This window comes from Cavia porcellus, unplaced genomic scaffold (assembly GCF_034190915.1).
Source record: "Cavia porcellus strain 051 isolate PalLab524CR breed Dunkin Hartley unplaced genomic scaffold, mCavPor4.1 scaffold_11, whole genome shotgun sequence".
In the NCBI taxonomy this organism is placed as follows: Eukaryota; Metazoa; Chordata; class Mammalia; order Rodentia; family Caviidae; genus Cavia; species Cavia porcellus.
In genome coordinates this window covers 81350410-81365319 of record NW_026947494.1, presented here as the reverse complement: position 1 = coordinate 81365319, position 14910 = coordinate 81350410, and the positions used below count along the sequence as shown (strand labels likewise).

Sequence of the window (14910 nt, the reverse complement as noted above, 5' to 3'; positions counted from 1 at the left end):
TACTGTGATTTGAGGAACTATTTTCAAGATGATAATATGTAATATACTAACAGGTGATTTCTTACTGTTATGTTTTTTTTGTTTGTTTGTTTTGTTTTGGTTTCTTTGTAGTTCTGTATTACGTGTACCCTTACACCGCTTTGGTTTGTTTTGTGTTTTTCTCTTTTTCCTCTTAAATAAAAAAAAAATCCTGATCTTCACCTTTTAAAAATACTTCCCCAGTCTCCCTCCCCTAGGGTAGTTTAGTGTTGGTCCATCTCAGCACACACTGGTTACAAACATGACAAACTTTTAAATAAAGGGAAAAAACCCACCTCAACTCCAAAGTAAAATACTGAAAACCAAAGCATAAGCTTGTCCTCTGTACAAAGGGAATCTCCCACACATGGCAGTAGCTGAGCCTGTGGAGCAAGCAGTGCTGGAAGACCCTCTCACTCCAGACTCAGTAGGGCTTTCTGTGTCATTTTTCCGTCGCTTGAGTCACACTTTGAATCTCTTCACGTGGATCTGAAAGCCATTTATGGACTGGATGGCAGCTTGCGCTTCTTAACTTATAACATAGAAACTGAAACACTTGCTCAGGTTTGTCTGCTAATCTATGAAAATCTTGGCAGACACAACATTCCCAAAGCGAATAAATATCTGCAGAAGGTCCTGATGTCTGAAGTCCTGGGGGAGCAGTTGCTGAACAGGTTGGCTTCCCCTGGACCTTCCTTCTGGCTTCCATCAGCACCAATGCTCTGTTATGTCAACAGCTTCTGGCTGTACAGGGTGGGGAGTGCAGTGGCAGCGTATTACTGGGTACCAGAGCAGGTTTGGGTGAGGCTTCTATGATGCTCCAGGTGCCATTTGAAAGGCCACTGCTGCCCAGGTCACCACTTAAAGCAGCTATCCTTGCTGAAGAGCAGATGTTGAGGTAAGTCTTTGCTCTAGTGAGTGTCTGCAGGGCTCCAAGTGAGGCTGGACACTCAGCTGGAGCTGAGTGAGAACCCTGCTGGACTAGGGAGGCTGCTGAGGCATCTGCCAGGTGTAGTGAGAGAATTGGTACCACTCGGCGTGTTCTGAGCAGCCAGTGCACCCAGATTCAGTAACTGCATCACATTGAGACCTCTGATTGGGCAGAGACTGTTCAGGGTGTTAAGGTTCCCAGAGGATGCTGTCTACTGAAAGGGATGCAAATAAAGTGCAAAGTCCTAGGGTCTGAGAGTGTTCGACCCAGCCATTGCTGCCCTGATCTGCTGCACCTGTGTCTGGAGCTGCTGGGCCATTCTCTTCTGCTCTTTGTCCTTCTGCGTATCCACAGGGGGGCACTTCACCCCAATGGGGAGGCAAGCAGCTCTCCATGTCCATGCTTGGTGCATTGCCTTGATAGCTGTTACACGGCTCTTTAAATGTCACACAGCTTTGGCTTAGGCCATCAGGTCTCCTCAGTCTCCAGCACTGTTCAATCTCAAATGAAGAGAACATGACTCAGATGTCATTCTCAGGGCATGTCTTGGAAATCATTCCAATAAACAGCTTCCTGCTTTCAGTTACACTGCTCCTCTTGCTGTCCGAGTGTTTCATCTGTATATGATGATGCATCCCAGAGACCACTTTCATGTTGTGAAGAGAATTCTGGGTTTCTAATGCAGTTTTATTGGTCTGAGATGTAGTAGAACAGCACCCTTTGGTCTGAGGAGGGCTTTGGCTCCCATCCCTTAGGACGCTGATTTCATACACAGCACCATCCTGTTTGAAGAGTTCCCTCAAGTCCTTCTCAGACCAGAATTTTCGTGTTTACACACTCAGGCCCCATGCAAGATGGTTAAGTTAAAAGCTGGACGTGAAGTACACCCATTCAGCAGGGAGCCCACACCTGCAGCTCTACACCTCCCTCTCTGGACCGGGTCCTCACTCACCGGCTGCACCTGAGCCCAGCACAGCCAGCTGCTGCCTGGGACTTCGCAGCTGCCACCGCCTTGTTGCTGAGGCCAAGTCCTGAGGAGTCTCCACATCCTGCAGCTGTGGCCACTAGAGCAGCCCCACCAAATACATTTTCTATTTCTGTGTCGTAATGTGTTTTCTTCATGTTAGAGTGCTGGGTTAAAATACTTGATTTTTCTGTTCAGTACTGGGAGTTGAGGCCAGGGCTTTGACACTGAGCTACGTGGGTTCCCCCACCCCGCCTTTTAATGCAAGATCTTGCTAAATTGCACAAGCAGAACTGGAACTGTAATCCTCCCCAAAGTGCTGGAAATACAGGCATGTGCACCGAACCCAGCTCAAAATAGCTGGCTTTTGTATGTTGAATGTTGAGCCAGTCTTCTGTACCAGGGATAGTTTTTACTTAGAATGTGATGTGTTTACTTTGTGAATTTGATGCGCTAATATTTTTGAGGATTTTTGCATCTGTGTCCATGAGAGCTATTAGTCTGCACATTTTTTCCCCATGTAGTGTCTTTGGTATTAGGATGATGCTAACCACGTACAATGAGTTAGGAAGGTTTTTTTTTCCTGTCGCCTGAAGGAAAATACAGAAAATTTATATAATTTCTTCTTTAAATATTTGGTAAAATTCCCAGTGAACCTATCTGAATTTAATGCTAAGTTCTTTTGTGAGAGGATAATAAATATTGATTCAATTTTTTTACTACATACATATAGACCCACTCAGATTGTCTGTTTCTTTTTTAGCATGTTGTACCTTTTAATGAACTATTCTATTTCATACAGCTTATCTAGCTTATTAAATTTGTGGACAGAATTTCTCATAGTAAACCTTTCTTATTCTTTTAATGTACATGGGATCAGTAGTAATATCTTCTCATTGATTTCCGATATTAGTAATTTGTGAATTCTCTTTTTTAACCTGGCTTGAGGCTTGGCAATATTGATTGTTTTAAAAAAATCTTTAAGTTTTATTAATTTTATCTACTTCCTATTTTTAATTTTATTGATTTCTGCTCTAATTTTTCTCTTCTACTTATTTTATATATAATTTTCATTTCTTTTTCTAATATTCTGAGGTGGAACTTTGAATTATTTACTTTAAATCATTCTTTTTTTTTGCATTATGTGCATTCAGTGATCTAAGTTTTCTCATAAGCACTGTTTTCATTGCAATTCTCAAATTTTGATAAGGTTTTCTTTACAATTTGTTTAGTTTTAAATAATTTTTGTGTGGGTGTGCTGGCATGCACCTGCAATTCTAGCACTTTGGGAGGCACAGTAAGGAAGGTACCATGCTAGAGCCCAGCCTAGCCAGCTTAGCAACTTACTGAGACCCTGACTCAAAATAAAATAAGAAAGGGCACTGATGTAATTCAGTGGGAAAATACTGAGTTCAATCCTTAGTACCAAATTTTTTAATATGTTGATATATTATATATATATATGTATATATAATCCTCTTAAGATTTTTTCATGTGCCTTGTATCATTTATAAGTATGTAATTTAATCTCTATTTTTGGAAACACTGGAAGATTTTAAGTACAAGTCTATTTGGGGGAAAGTTTGCAGCAAGGATGCACTTGGAATAAGACAGGTGAGGTAGAATATGAGCTTGTTCTATTGACCTGGAGGTCATAAACAATGACAGAACATTTGGCATACTATTTCAAAGGCAGAGCCATTGGAACTTCTACATGGCCTGGATGCATGGTGGGATGAAGGGGAAAACATGGATGATTCTAAAGATTTTGGCTTCAGTAAGGATGATTTTATCATTGCCTGAGGGGGGAAAAGAGACAAAACGACACTCAAAATTAAGAAAGGAAAGGTTTATTTAGTTCACAGTTTGTGGAGTTTTCAGTATTGTATTACATTAGAACCATAACATTCTTCTTTAACACCCCACCAAGGTCATAACATCTATCAGCTGGAGTCCAGTGCTCGGTGCAGTCCTTCCCAGCAGAAGCCTCCTGAGCCTGGTTTTCACTGGCAGGATTTCTATCAGCCTTCTGGTCTTCTGAGCTCTGACTAGAATCTCCCTAAGATGTCCTAGCACTGCTCTTTCAGGTGACATTTCTGAACATTTCCAAACTCTTTACACAGGTCATTCCCAAATACTCTTAAACTACATGGTCAGGTATATTCACAGCAGTGGCCCCTCTCCTGTGGACCAAATTCTGTCTTGGTTACTTTTCTCTCATTGCTGAGACAAAACACCTAACACCCAAAATTAAGAAAGGAAAGGTTTATTTAGCTCACAGTTTGTGGAGTTTGCAGTCGGTAATCAGTTGGCCCTTAGGCAGAGTGACATGGCACAGGGGAAACGCTTCCAGTTGGCAGAAGACAGCAACAAGAGCAAAAAAAGTGGGGAAGTGCAACTCTCTTTTCTGCCCTTAGATTGTATGCAAGCCACTCCTCCGCCCCACAGGGCGAATGTAGCACTCCAAAAATCTCTGTGCCCTCCTCTTGCATAGAATGAGAACATTTGTGAAGTAAGGATTCTGGATCCTGCTGAGTCTCTTAGTTAAATTTTTTAAACCTCTCAAGTTGACACAATGCATCAAACATAAAAGAGGAAGTGAAGGAGAAATAAGGATAATTCTAAGGATTTTGGCTTCAGTAATGTTGGTTTTGTCATTGCCTGAGCAGGGGGAAAAGGCTCCAAGATAGAAATCTGTAGTGGAAGAAGATCAAGAGTTGGTTAAAATTGAGATGTACAGTAGACATAAATGCTGTCTTAGTCACTTTCCTCTTTTCTGAGACAAACTACAACTTAAAAGAGAAGCACTTCATTTTGATTCCTATTCTGTGGAGGTTTCACTGTATAATCCACCGGCTCCAAGGAAAGACAGCATGGCAGAGAGGGAAGGCAGAGGAAAAGATGCTCATGTTATGGTCAGAATCAAGGGAGGAGATGGGAAGGGAGACATACCCTTCTGAGTCACTCCCACGAAGTCTCACCTCTTCCAACCAAGAAATCATCTTCTTCTAGTGATGCTGTCAGTTATACTGCCCCATAATCCAGTTGTCTTTCAAAAGCCCATGTCTTTGAGTCTGTGAGACTTTGGGGGACATCCAGATATAAAGCAAACAGATGATAACCTAAGTAAGCACTTAAATATTAAAGCGTAGAGTTTAAGGGACAAGTTTAGCATTGAGACACAACTTTTGTGAGAGAAAACATATAGATGACACTTAAAGTGATGAGCCTGCATGTAATCCCCAAATGCCTCTAGAGACAGTCTTTTATTTTCTATATTCTGATGCTTTGAGAGATTGGGGCATTTGCCCCTGAAATGATGGCCCCTCCCAAGGTAAACTAATTCCTAGAGGCAGCAAACAACTGTCCTTGGGTCGTACCTTTCAAATGCAAACCAAATAAATCAGAGTGGTACCCACCACTTCCTTCATCAAGCTCTCGCATGCCTGGCCACTATTCCCTTCCCTAATCACCCCATGTGCAGGTACCCCATGATAAGGGACAGTACCTTTGCCCCAGAGCCCACTGAAATTATTCAAATCAGCTGATCCTAAATTTGCTTGTCATGCTTTGCCTGTCCCATGTGAAAAGAATAATCTAGACAAATGGATAATATTTTTTTTTATTTTAAAGAGAATAAAATAAAACAAAGCAAAACAGAACAAAGCAGATCAGAGCAAATCAATGCAAATAACACAGGATTTCAGAACAAGACATAGGAGATCAATAGTGACTATGATAATGTCTCTTGTTTTCTTCAAAATAGTTGCCAATACCTTCATACAAAATAAGTTATTACAAAACAACAGAGTATAAAAGCAATCAAAACAAAAGAATTGGAGCCTTATGGGCCTTCAAAACCAGACACTAGGAAATCAATAATGGCTATCATAATGTCTCTTGATCTCTTCAAAATAGCTGTCCATACCTTCATACACATTGAAATCAAATAATTGAAAATGGACTAAGAACTATCAAAACCAAGAATAAAAGCAATATTGGACTTCAAAACAAAATGATAGGAAATCAGCAGTGGCTACCATGATGTCTTGTTTTCTTCAGTGTAGTTGTTCATGCTATCACACATAATAAAATCAATTCTTATAAACTCCTTCAGTGAGATTCTAGGATGTTTAAAAAATAACTTATATTCTTCACAAAATCAACTTAAAATAAGTGAAGAATAAATAAAAGCCTTTCCCCACATCTCCTTCACTCCTTCTGCCTCTTGACCAGTCCTGGAGCTTCCTCAGGCGACCCTTCATGAATTGTCTCACCTCCTATTTCTAGAGTTCAGTGAGAATAGACTTTTTTCATTCAGTCATTATCATGTCTGTTTGCCTTACCACACCTAATTTGAATGAATTCAAGATACCCTTAAACACTAGAAAACTATGGCAATCAACAAAAACCTACAAAACAGGAGAGAAAATATTTGCAAACCATATGCCTGTGTCTGATTAAAGTCTAATATTCAAAACAGATAAGGACTACAAATAATTCAATAGCAAAAGAAACTGAATGGAAAAATTGACATCATCTGTCTGAAGTTGTAACTCAGTGGTACAGCATGAACTGTGCCCTAGGTTTGATCCCAGCGAAACCTCCCCCAAGACAATTGTCCTTAAGAGACATTTTTCAAAAGAAGATATATGAAGAATCACAAACAGGTTTATGAAAGAATGCTCAATATCATTAATCATCAGAGAAATGCAAATTAAAAACCCAATGCTGTATCACTCATCTGTTAGAATGACTATTACCAAAAAGATAAAAGTACTGGTTAGGGTGTAGAGAAACGCAAAAACTTGTGATTGTTGGTGGAATACAAATTAGCACAGCCGTTAAGGAAAACTCTGGATGGAGGTACCTCAAAAAATTAAAAACAAAAGTACCAAGTAATCCAGCAGTTTCACTTCTGAGTAAAATAAAATCAGTATGTAAATAATTATCTACATTCCCACATTTATTGCAGAACTAGTCATAGTAGTCAAGGTATAGACTAACCTAAGTGATCATTGAAGTATGATGGATAAGGAAAATGTGGCATAAATATGCATAATAGCACTCTATTCAAGCTTTGAAAAGGAAGAAAGAGTTAAAGTCAGCAGATTTCTTCCTTCATGCCTCTGTTTATTGCACAATATTCCCAATAGCTATAGAAACAACGTACATACCTATCAACATATGAGTGGATAAAGAAAATGTGATATATATTTATAATAGAATATTATTCAGTCATAAAGAATGACAACCTCATGTCATTTTGAGGAAAATAGGTAGAACTGGAGATTATCGTGGTAAGCACAATAAGCTAGACTCAGAAAGTCAAATATTGAATATTTTCTCTTATATGTAGACTCTAAAAATTTTTTAAAAGAAATTTCATGGACATAAAAGGGAGACTATTAGCTGGGCATGGTGGCACTCACCTATAATCCCAGCACTCAGAAAGCTGAGACAGGAGATTTCCATGAGTTCCAGACCAGTCATGATTCCATAGTGAGTTCAAGCCAGCCTGAATTGAATAGAGAGACCCTGTCTCGAAAATAAAAAATAAAAAGGTTACTATTAGAAGAGCAGGGTTCAGAGGAGAAGGGAGAAGGAAAGAAGAAAGGGGAGGCAATGGGATGAAAGTTATTGAAGTATGCTAAATATATAGTATTGGACATAAATAAGTACTGTACATATATAAGGTATGTTATATATGTACAAATATGCCAAAATTAAGTCCCTATTCTGTATAGCTTAAATACACAAATAAAAAGAAAGTATAATAATGGAATCCTGTAATTTGTGACCACATGAATGGTTCTTGAGGACATGGTGCTAAGTGAAATAAACTAGGCTTAGAAAGACAAATATCCATGATCTCATTTGGACTCTAAAAAGACTGAACTCATAGAAGTCAAGAATAGAACAGTGGTTACCAGGCATTTGGGGTTAAGGCTGGGGATTAGGTCCCCTTTGACTTTGGTCAGAGATATAAAGATATAAAGTTTCATTTAGGAGGAATAAATTCAAGACTCCCATTCTATAATGTAGTTAACTATAATTAATAACAGTATATATTGTATTTTGAAAGTTGCTAAATTTTAAGGATTTTCACCTCAAACTTGCTATGTGTGCAGATATTAGTCAATTCAGTGTAGCATTGCACAATGTAGATGTATTCAAAACATCAAAAAATAGTATTTGTTTTTTCATATAACAAAATAGTCCCTTATTGTATAAGCTGCAGGCAGATCAAGTAAGCTGAGCTCTGGAAATGAAACATCGATTCCATAGCTGGATGACATTGCAATATTAGATTGCATTGTACACAGGGAAGCGATAATGAACGTGGAGGAAGCTAAACTTTAGACACTTAAACTGGTTAGACTTTGTCTTAAACAGGAGAAGAGCATATTAACATGTTGAGACAGAGGAGTTCTTAGGGTAAATAAAGAGGGTTGTGTGTATGTGTGTGTGTGGTGCTGGAGTTCAAATTCAGGGCCCCACACATACTCTAATATTAGTTACATCCTCAACCCTGTGAGTATATTTAAGCCACAGAACTGAGATTTCTATTAGCAACAAGTTCCATGAAATTTTGGTTGTTGGTGCCACACAACTGTGTGGATCAAAACTCAAGCAGATTGTCTTATTCACTTTTCTTGTTGAGACAAAATATCTAATACGCAAAAGAGGAAATGTTCATTATATTTCACAGTTTGCAGAGATTTCAGTCCATAGTCAGCTAAGTCCAAGGCATAGTAGCAGCAGAGGAGTATCACAGAGGAGAAACAGTCCATGGCAAGCACACAGACAGAAAAGCAGCAAGCACAAGCAGCAAGCAAGTGAAACAGCAGAACCAGCCCTCTTTCTGTCTCTGTATTACACCCAGGCCTTTGGGTTTTACCATTCACACCCAGGGTGGGGCACCCTTAACCTCAGCATCATACCCTTAATCCCAGCATTTTTGAAAAGCCTCACCTATCAGTGCATGAGGCTTTGGGGGGGACATCTAAATACAAATTTTAACATGGATTAAAATGAGCTGGAAGTGCTGGTGCACATCTGTAAACCCAGCACTTGGAAGGTTGAGGCAGGAGGCCAGCCTGTACTACATAGCAAAACCCTGCTCCAAACAAACAAACAGATTTTTACAATCAAAACATGTTAGGCTTTTATTTTGTTATTAGTTTTTTGCTATATTAAATCCTTAATACATACTAAAAGAACTACAACAGTTTTATGAAAGGAGAAGAAAAACAGTAATACGAAAGAATCCTGCAAAGAAAGCAGGAATATACTTCATTATACCACAGGCATTCACTGGAAAGGGATGAGTGACAGCGTGTGATAGGTTGGAAGAGGAGGGATCCTGGTGGGTGGCGAAAGCCAGGTGGAGGGCTTTGGATATCACATGACTGACCAGGCTGGTAAATTGAAATGCTTTGCTGTGACTGCCTCTGACTGACAGCAACACATGATGAAAGCACTTTTTTTTTTTTTTTTTTTTTGCTGAGCTTTATGGAAGCCTGAGAAGTGTTTCTTCAGCTAACAATTATGCACTGATTTGAATTGACAGTTAGTATGAAACATGTTGCCAACCAGGTGGTAGACAAAATCCAAATAAAATGAAAGAGCAAGTGCACGTTTACTTGGTCAGAAAGGACATAATGAATGCAGTGTTTAAAAAATACTATCCCTGAAACAAGGCCAGCATACTATAGGGACACCTGCATACTTTCTGTGGTTTGTTTAAATATCCCACCAAAGCCTCATGGGGTCATGGAAGGTAAGTCTTTCTACAGTGGCTGAATCTAGTGTTTGTGATTGGTTTATTGTCTAGCGCTGGGATTGGTGGTGTGACTGCAGCACCTGCCCAGGGGTGGGTAATCTACACGCAATATAAGGGAGGGAAGTAGGCGTGCTTTCCCCCTTTTTACCCTGTTCTTTCTTGTTGCTTGTGGCTGCCATGCAAGGCTGCTCCTTAGCCACACCATTCTGTCTAGGAACCAGTCAGGTATGGACTGAAACCTCCAAAAACTGTAAGCTAAATAAACCTTTCCTTCCCTAGGTACCAGGTATTTTGTCTCAACAAAGAGAGAAAAGTAAGCAAGATAATACTCATGTTTTCTTGTTACAATTCACTGTAACCAAGATATGGAAGCAGTGTAGTTGCCCATTAACAAGTGAATCCATAAAGAAAATGTAATATACACATACAATGGAGCATTATTCAGCCACAGGGAAGAATGAAATTCTGTCATTTGCAAGGAAATGGATGGATTTGGAGAATGTAATGTTGAGTGAAATAAACCGGACACCAAAAGACAAAAATTGCATGTTTTCTTTAATATGTGGAACTTTAAAAAGATGACAAGAAAATCGAAGGGAGACTATTATTAAACAAAAGGAGAGGGATAATAGGGGAAGGAGAGCATGTAAGGATGGGGATATATATTAGCAAAATATATACACTGAACCTCCCAAATAAGAGGCTGGAGTAGAGCAGGGGAGGAGAATGATGGGGAGGGGTAAAAATGAAGAATATTATGTGCGTGTACAAATACACCACAATGAAATCTATTAATCTGCATAACCAATAAAAAGGTAAATTAGGGGCTAGGGATTTAGCTCAGCGGCATAAGCACCTGCCTTGCAAGCAGGTGGTCGTGAGTTCGATCCCCGGTACCGATAAAAAGAGAAAAATAAATAAATAAAAAGGTAAATTAATTTTAAAAATAAACAGACATTTAGGACAGGCGAGCTGCAAAGCCACTGCCATCTAGTCAAGTCAGTAAAATGAAGAAGAAAACCTTGGAGAAAGTTTAATAGTTTGCTGGTAATAGAGCTTTCCTCCTCATACCGATTAGAGAAATTCTCAGGATTCCTTGTGAGGAAATCAGATTCACCCGAGCTGTTAAAATGCAGTGGCTTACTGTAGGATTGCTGTTTCACTTTGCTGCAGAGCCAGTTATCACAACCTTGGGGACTAAAGAACACAGGTTTATTCTCCCACAGCGTCGATGAGTCAGGAGTCTAGACTTGGCTGGGCTGTGGTCCAGATGCCAGTTCAGGAGCTGTTGTCTGATCTCAAGGCTTGAGGGAAGTGGGATTCGCTTCCAAGATTTCCAAGCGTTAGCAACTGAGGGGTATAATACCACCAAATTTATGCTGACTCCTTGCAGACTGTTACACTGAGATCCTTGGTTTCTTGCTGGCTGTGTTGGCTAGAGCCTGGCTTTAGTGTCTTGTCCCACGTCATTCTCCAAAGTAAACTTGCATCACAGCAGTTTCAGACCCTTGCATTTCCTTGCAGCACGGGCATTCAGATAACATGTACCACAGTTGCAGAAGTGTCTTCCTATTACTTTAGCAAGTTGTCGATTAAAGAAAAGTCACGGTTCTCACTGACACTCAAAGAGAGATGATGGATCCCATAGGGTCGAAAACTCCAGAAAGTGTAGGTCACAGGGGACAAAGGGGATATTAGGGTGCGCTCATCACAGATACTAATGACAAGAACTTCATGGGAATTGCGTATCTATCTACTCATGGGGAGAAAGGATGCAATAGCAAGCAGAAATACTGAGATGATACCCAGGATTTGGAAGCAGATTTATTTATGTTGACGGGCACTGATCAGGTTCATTCCCAAAACATCAGGCCCTGATCTCTGGTGGTGTAGGGCTCACATGGGACAAGTTAGCAGGCAGTACAGGGGCAGAATAGTGGGGACTGGTTCTTAGGATAGACATTGGCTCTTATGACCAGTTACGCATCATAGTGGTCAGTATCACAGTGACTGTTTCTAAAAAACAAAAGTAACATGAACTGTAACCAGAACTATTACTTGAGCAACTAACAAACTGGGAGGAGAGTATCTTCTGCTACAGGGATAATTGTTTTGTCAACTGGAGGGGTGGGACATTAGTCAGGGGGCCTTATTTCCTTCAAAGTGGCGTAAATCTATATGGTTTCTCCTGTGTCTTTCTTCTTTTCCTGCTTCAACTCATTGTTTTCTGTATGAGAGACAGAGGGAGGGAGGAGGAAAATAAGAGAGAGAGACAGAGAGTGAGCGAGCTATGTTTTGCACATATGTTTGTTTTCATGACAAACCTCCATAGAGACTACTAGCCAGCTTGAGGAGAAAGCAGTTTAGTACTCAAACACTGGGCTTTTCCTTGATTATTCTAACATTCAAGGCATCGTTTGATTTGCTTCTTTCTGCAATTTCATTTCCATACTGAGCAAAGTTTTGTTATACTGATCAGCTTATTTCGGGGGGTTTTCTGAGGATTAACACTACCAGGCTGAACTATACTATACAAGTATTAAGTGTCACGTCATATTAAGGGGCATACATGGGATCAGCTGAGACACAAAACCTGAGGACATTCTATGTTCAGCAATCAAGAGAGTCTTTTTCTTTTTTTCTCCTTTGGATATGTAAAGAGATGGGGTCAGTGAGCAATACAGAAAGAAGAATCTCTACCGCTGTAGTAATTAAGCCCTCTCTGCATAATGATTATGGTAAAAATCAAAAGCTTCAGTCTATAAGTACCATTATAGCAATATAAAAATCGTGACTAACATAGCAATGCAAACTAGGGATGAAAACAACATTAACTTTGCAGTCACAACTGCAGTAGAATTCCAGCTTTTAAAACTATTGGTAAATGCATGCTCTTAAAAAAGTCATTTCATTTCAGTTCTTTGGGGCTCATTTTTTCTTTTTTCTTTTTTTTGAGCAGTATTGTACTAAAGTAGAACCTAGGGACTCGCACGTGCTAGACCAAGCACTCTATTCCCGAACTACATCCTTAGTCCCATTTTTCCTTTTTATAACACAAGCATGATAGTACCAAATATTGATTTCCAATTTTTTACTGCACTTGTGCAGCAGCTATTGAGCGTCTTGAGTTACACAGTAGCAACACTGAAAACTAGGGACATAAAATCTTTAAAATGGCATACTTCTTGAGAATTTTCGTCTTACACTTTTTGATAAAGGCTTAGCCATACATTTTAATCATGTTTCACCATTATGGACATATTGAAAGAAAAAGATAATAAATTTGCTTAGTTCTTAGAGGTTCTTCAAACATACTGTCCCCCTTTGGAATAGTTTTTCAACACAGATTTGTCAACGCCCATTTTTTGTGTTATTTTTGTTTTAATAACGTTTTATGTGATTCAGCTTGACCCAACTGTTATCATTTCAATATTTAATCACTATGAAGCATTATTGAGTTTTCCTGTTGTTGTAAACGTACTACGGGCATTGAAAACCAATGCACATCCCCTGGCCTCACACCTCTGTTCACACGCTCACGTGGTTGGTGGCTGCTGTGTCTGATCACATTCCTTCTGCATATGGTTTTTTTAAATACGTTTCTTCTGCCTTTCGGTCTATCTCATAGAAAGCGGTTCAACTTTGCCTACTAACCGTCCCATAAAATTTTTACTGTGAGACAGCTGCGGAGTTCCAGGTAGCCAAGCATTAGCGAGGGTCCCACCTCCTCGCCCCACGTGCGCGCTGTCACCGCTCGGAGAGCGGCGCCGGCCGCGGGGGGCGGAGTCTGGAGTGATGCGCACCCAGCGGCGCGCTCCCGGAAGTGACGCTGACGTCCCGTGCGTTCAGGCGGCTGCGTCGGGCTGTAGGAGAAGATGGCGGTCTCCACAGGTCGGTTTCTGGGGCGGGTTGCCTGCTTTCCCGCTCGGATCTTGCACTGCCCCTCCGCCTGTTCCTGGTGGCCGGAGGCTCATTGTGTGGGAGAAGCCGAAGTGCGCTCTCTTGAGCTCTACGCTCCCAGAGGAGCAAAGTCTGGGACTGGGCAGGGGCGGGGTGGGACCCGCGCGGATGCCCAGGGCCTGGGGCGGCAGTCGGGGGAGGCCGGTCGTGCTCGCGCGTCGGCCGCGCGCTCGCGGCTGGTGGCGGGTGGCCCCGGCGCGGGCGCGTTAGTGGGGCTCTGCTGGTTCGGTTCCAAGCTGTGGGTTGAAAGTGCTGGGGGAGGTAGGAGAAGAGGCCCAACGTGGACTTATGTCAGCCGCGGGTACCAAAGAGGGGTCGCGCCTAGAGGCCTCCTGGGTCAAGTTGAGGGAGTCCAGTCCTTCTAGACGCTCCCAGACATGGATGGGGGAGGAGAAAACTCGCGACAAGAGGACAATTGTTTAGAACGAGAGATACGTGACTATTCTTACCTGTGTTTTCTTCTTTTCATTTAAGCGAAAAACTGCAGTGCAGACAAATTAAAAGCATAGGCAAGATGAAAGCTAATTGAAGAACAAGTGATTTATTAGATAAGGTGTTCAACTTTTCTCAGACTGAATACAGTGATTTCTTATGAGCGCACACACTTTCAAATTATTAACGCTGAAGCTTTAAAAATTTGACCATTTCAAAAATGTTAATAAATTAAAAGTGTTGCTTTACCGCTTAAAAATCATATTTTTTCTAGTTTTGTTGAACTGGGTTATAGAACTGTGATTTAATATTCCATTGCATAATACAATAAAATTTTCAAATCTGTACTAAAATGGAAAGCTTTGATATGAGTGATTAGTACTTTTAAGGTAATGCCTCAGGATACGTTCTGCATGTCTGTGAAATCTTTATTATGTATATGTATCATGAGTGGTAAAATCTTCAGCAATTTCAGCTTTGGGGAAATAGTTCAATATTCTTGGGCATCGCTAATGAGCAAAACAAAGATAATTCTAAAACTGATATTTTAGTGTTTTAACTCATTACTGTACTTGTGAATGGGACCATATATTTTTGAAGAGTTTTGAGTTGTACTTAGTACCTATAGTTTTTTTTTTTGTATTGGCATATGTTTGCAATGTTATAATTACATTCATTTTAGGAAATTGGTACATATACTGTATATTGAGTCTTGATCAGTTTGATGCTTTTTTTCCTTCCCCTTCCAGCTCTTTCCTTTCCTTTTCTCTCATTGCCTTCTCCACCTCCAAGAAATATATCTTCCTGTTTCCTACTATT

The 14910-nt window shown here is 40.4% G+C and overlaps 1 protein-coding gene, 1 long non-coding RNA gene and 1 pseudogene across 5 annotated transcripts in view; 1 reads left to right on the top strand and 2 right to left on the bottom strand.

Moving 5' to 3' along the window:
• Nucleotides 1-315: 315 nt before the first annotated feature.
• LOC100722058 (CUGBP Elav-like family member 1) lies at nt 316-5218 on the bottom strand (annotated as a pseudogene).
• A 5373-nt stretch (nt 5219-10591) lies between these two features.
• On the bottom strand, nt 10592-14028 carry LOC134478155 (uncharacterized). The gene is made up of 2 exons (XR_010050634.1): nt 13354-14028; nt 10592-11926 (listed from the first exon to the last, which is right to left on the bottom strand). It is a non-coding gene; the product is annotated as an uncharacterized LOC134478155 (long non-coding RNA).
• Nucleotides 13389-14910, top strand: part of Ube2v2 (ubiquitin conjugating enzyme E2 V2) — a 33641-nt gene continuing 32119 nt past the window's right edge. For 2 of the 4 annotated variants that reach the window (XM_063258529.1, XM_003465998.5), the window contains exon 1: nt 13474-13590. In XM_063258529.1, the coding sequence (XP_063114599.1) occupies nt 13575-13590 (16 nt within the window). In that variant the 5' untranslated portion in view covers nt 13474-13574. Of the gene's footprint in view, nt 13591-13816; nt 13921-14910 lie in introns of those variants that run through there. The other 2 variants (XM_063258528.1, XM_023563439.2) reach the window with 2 other exon arrangements.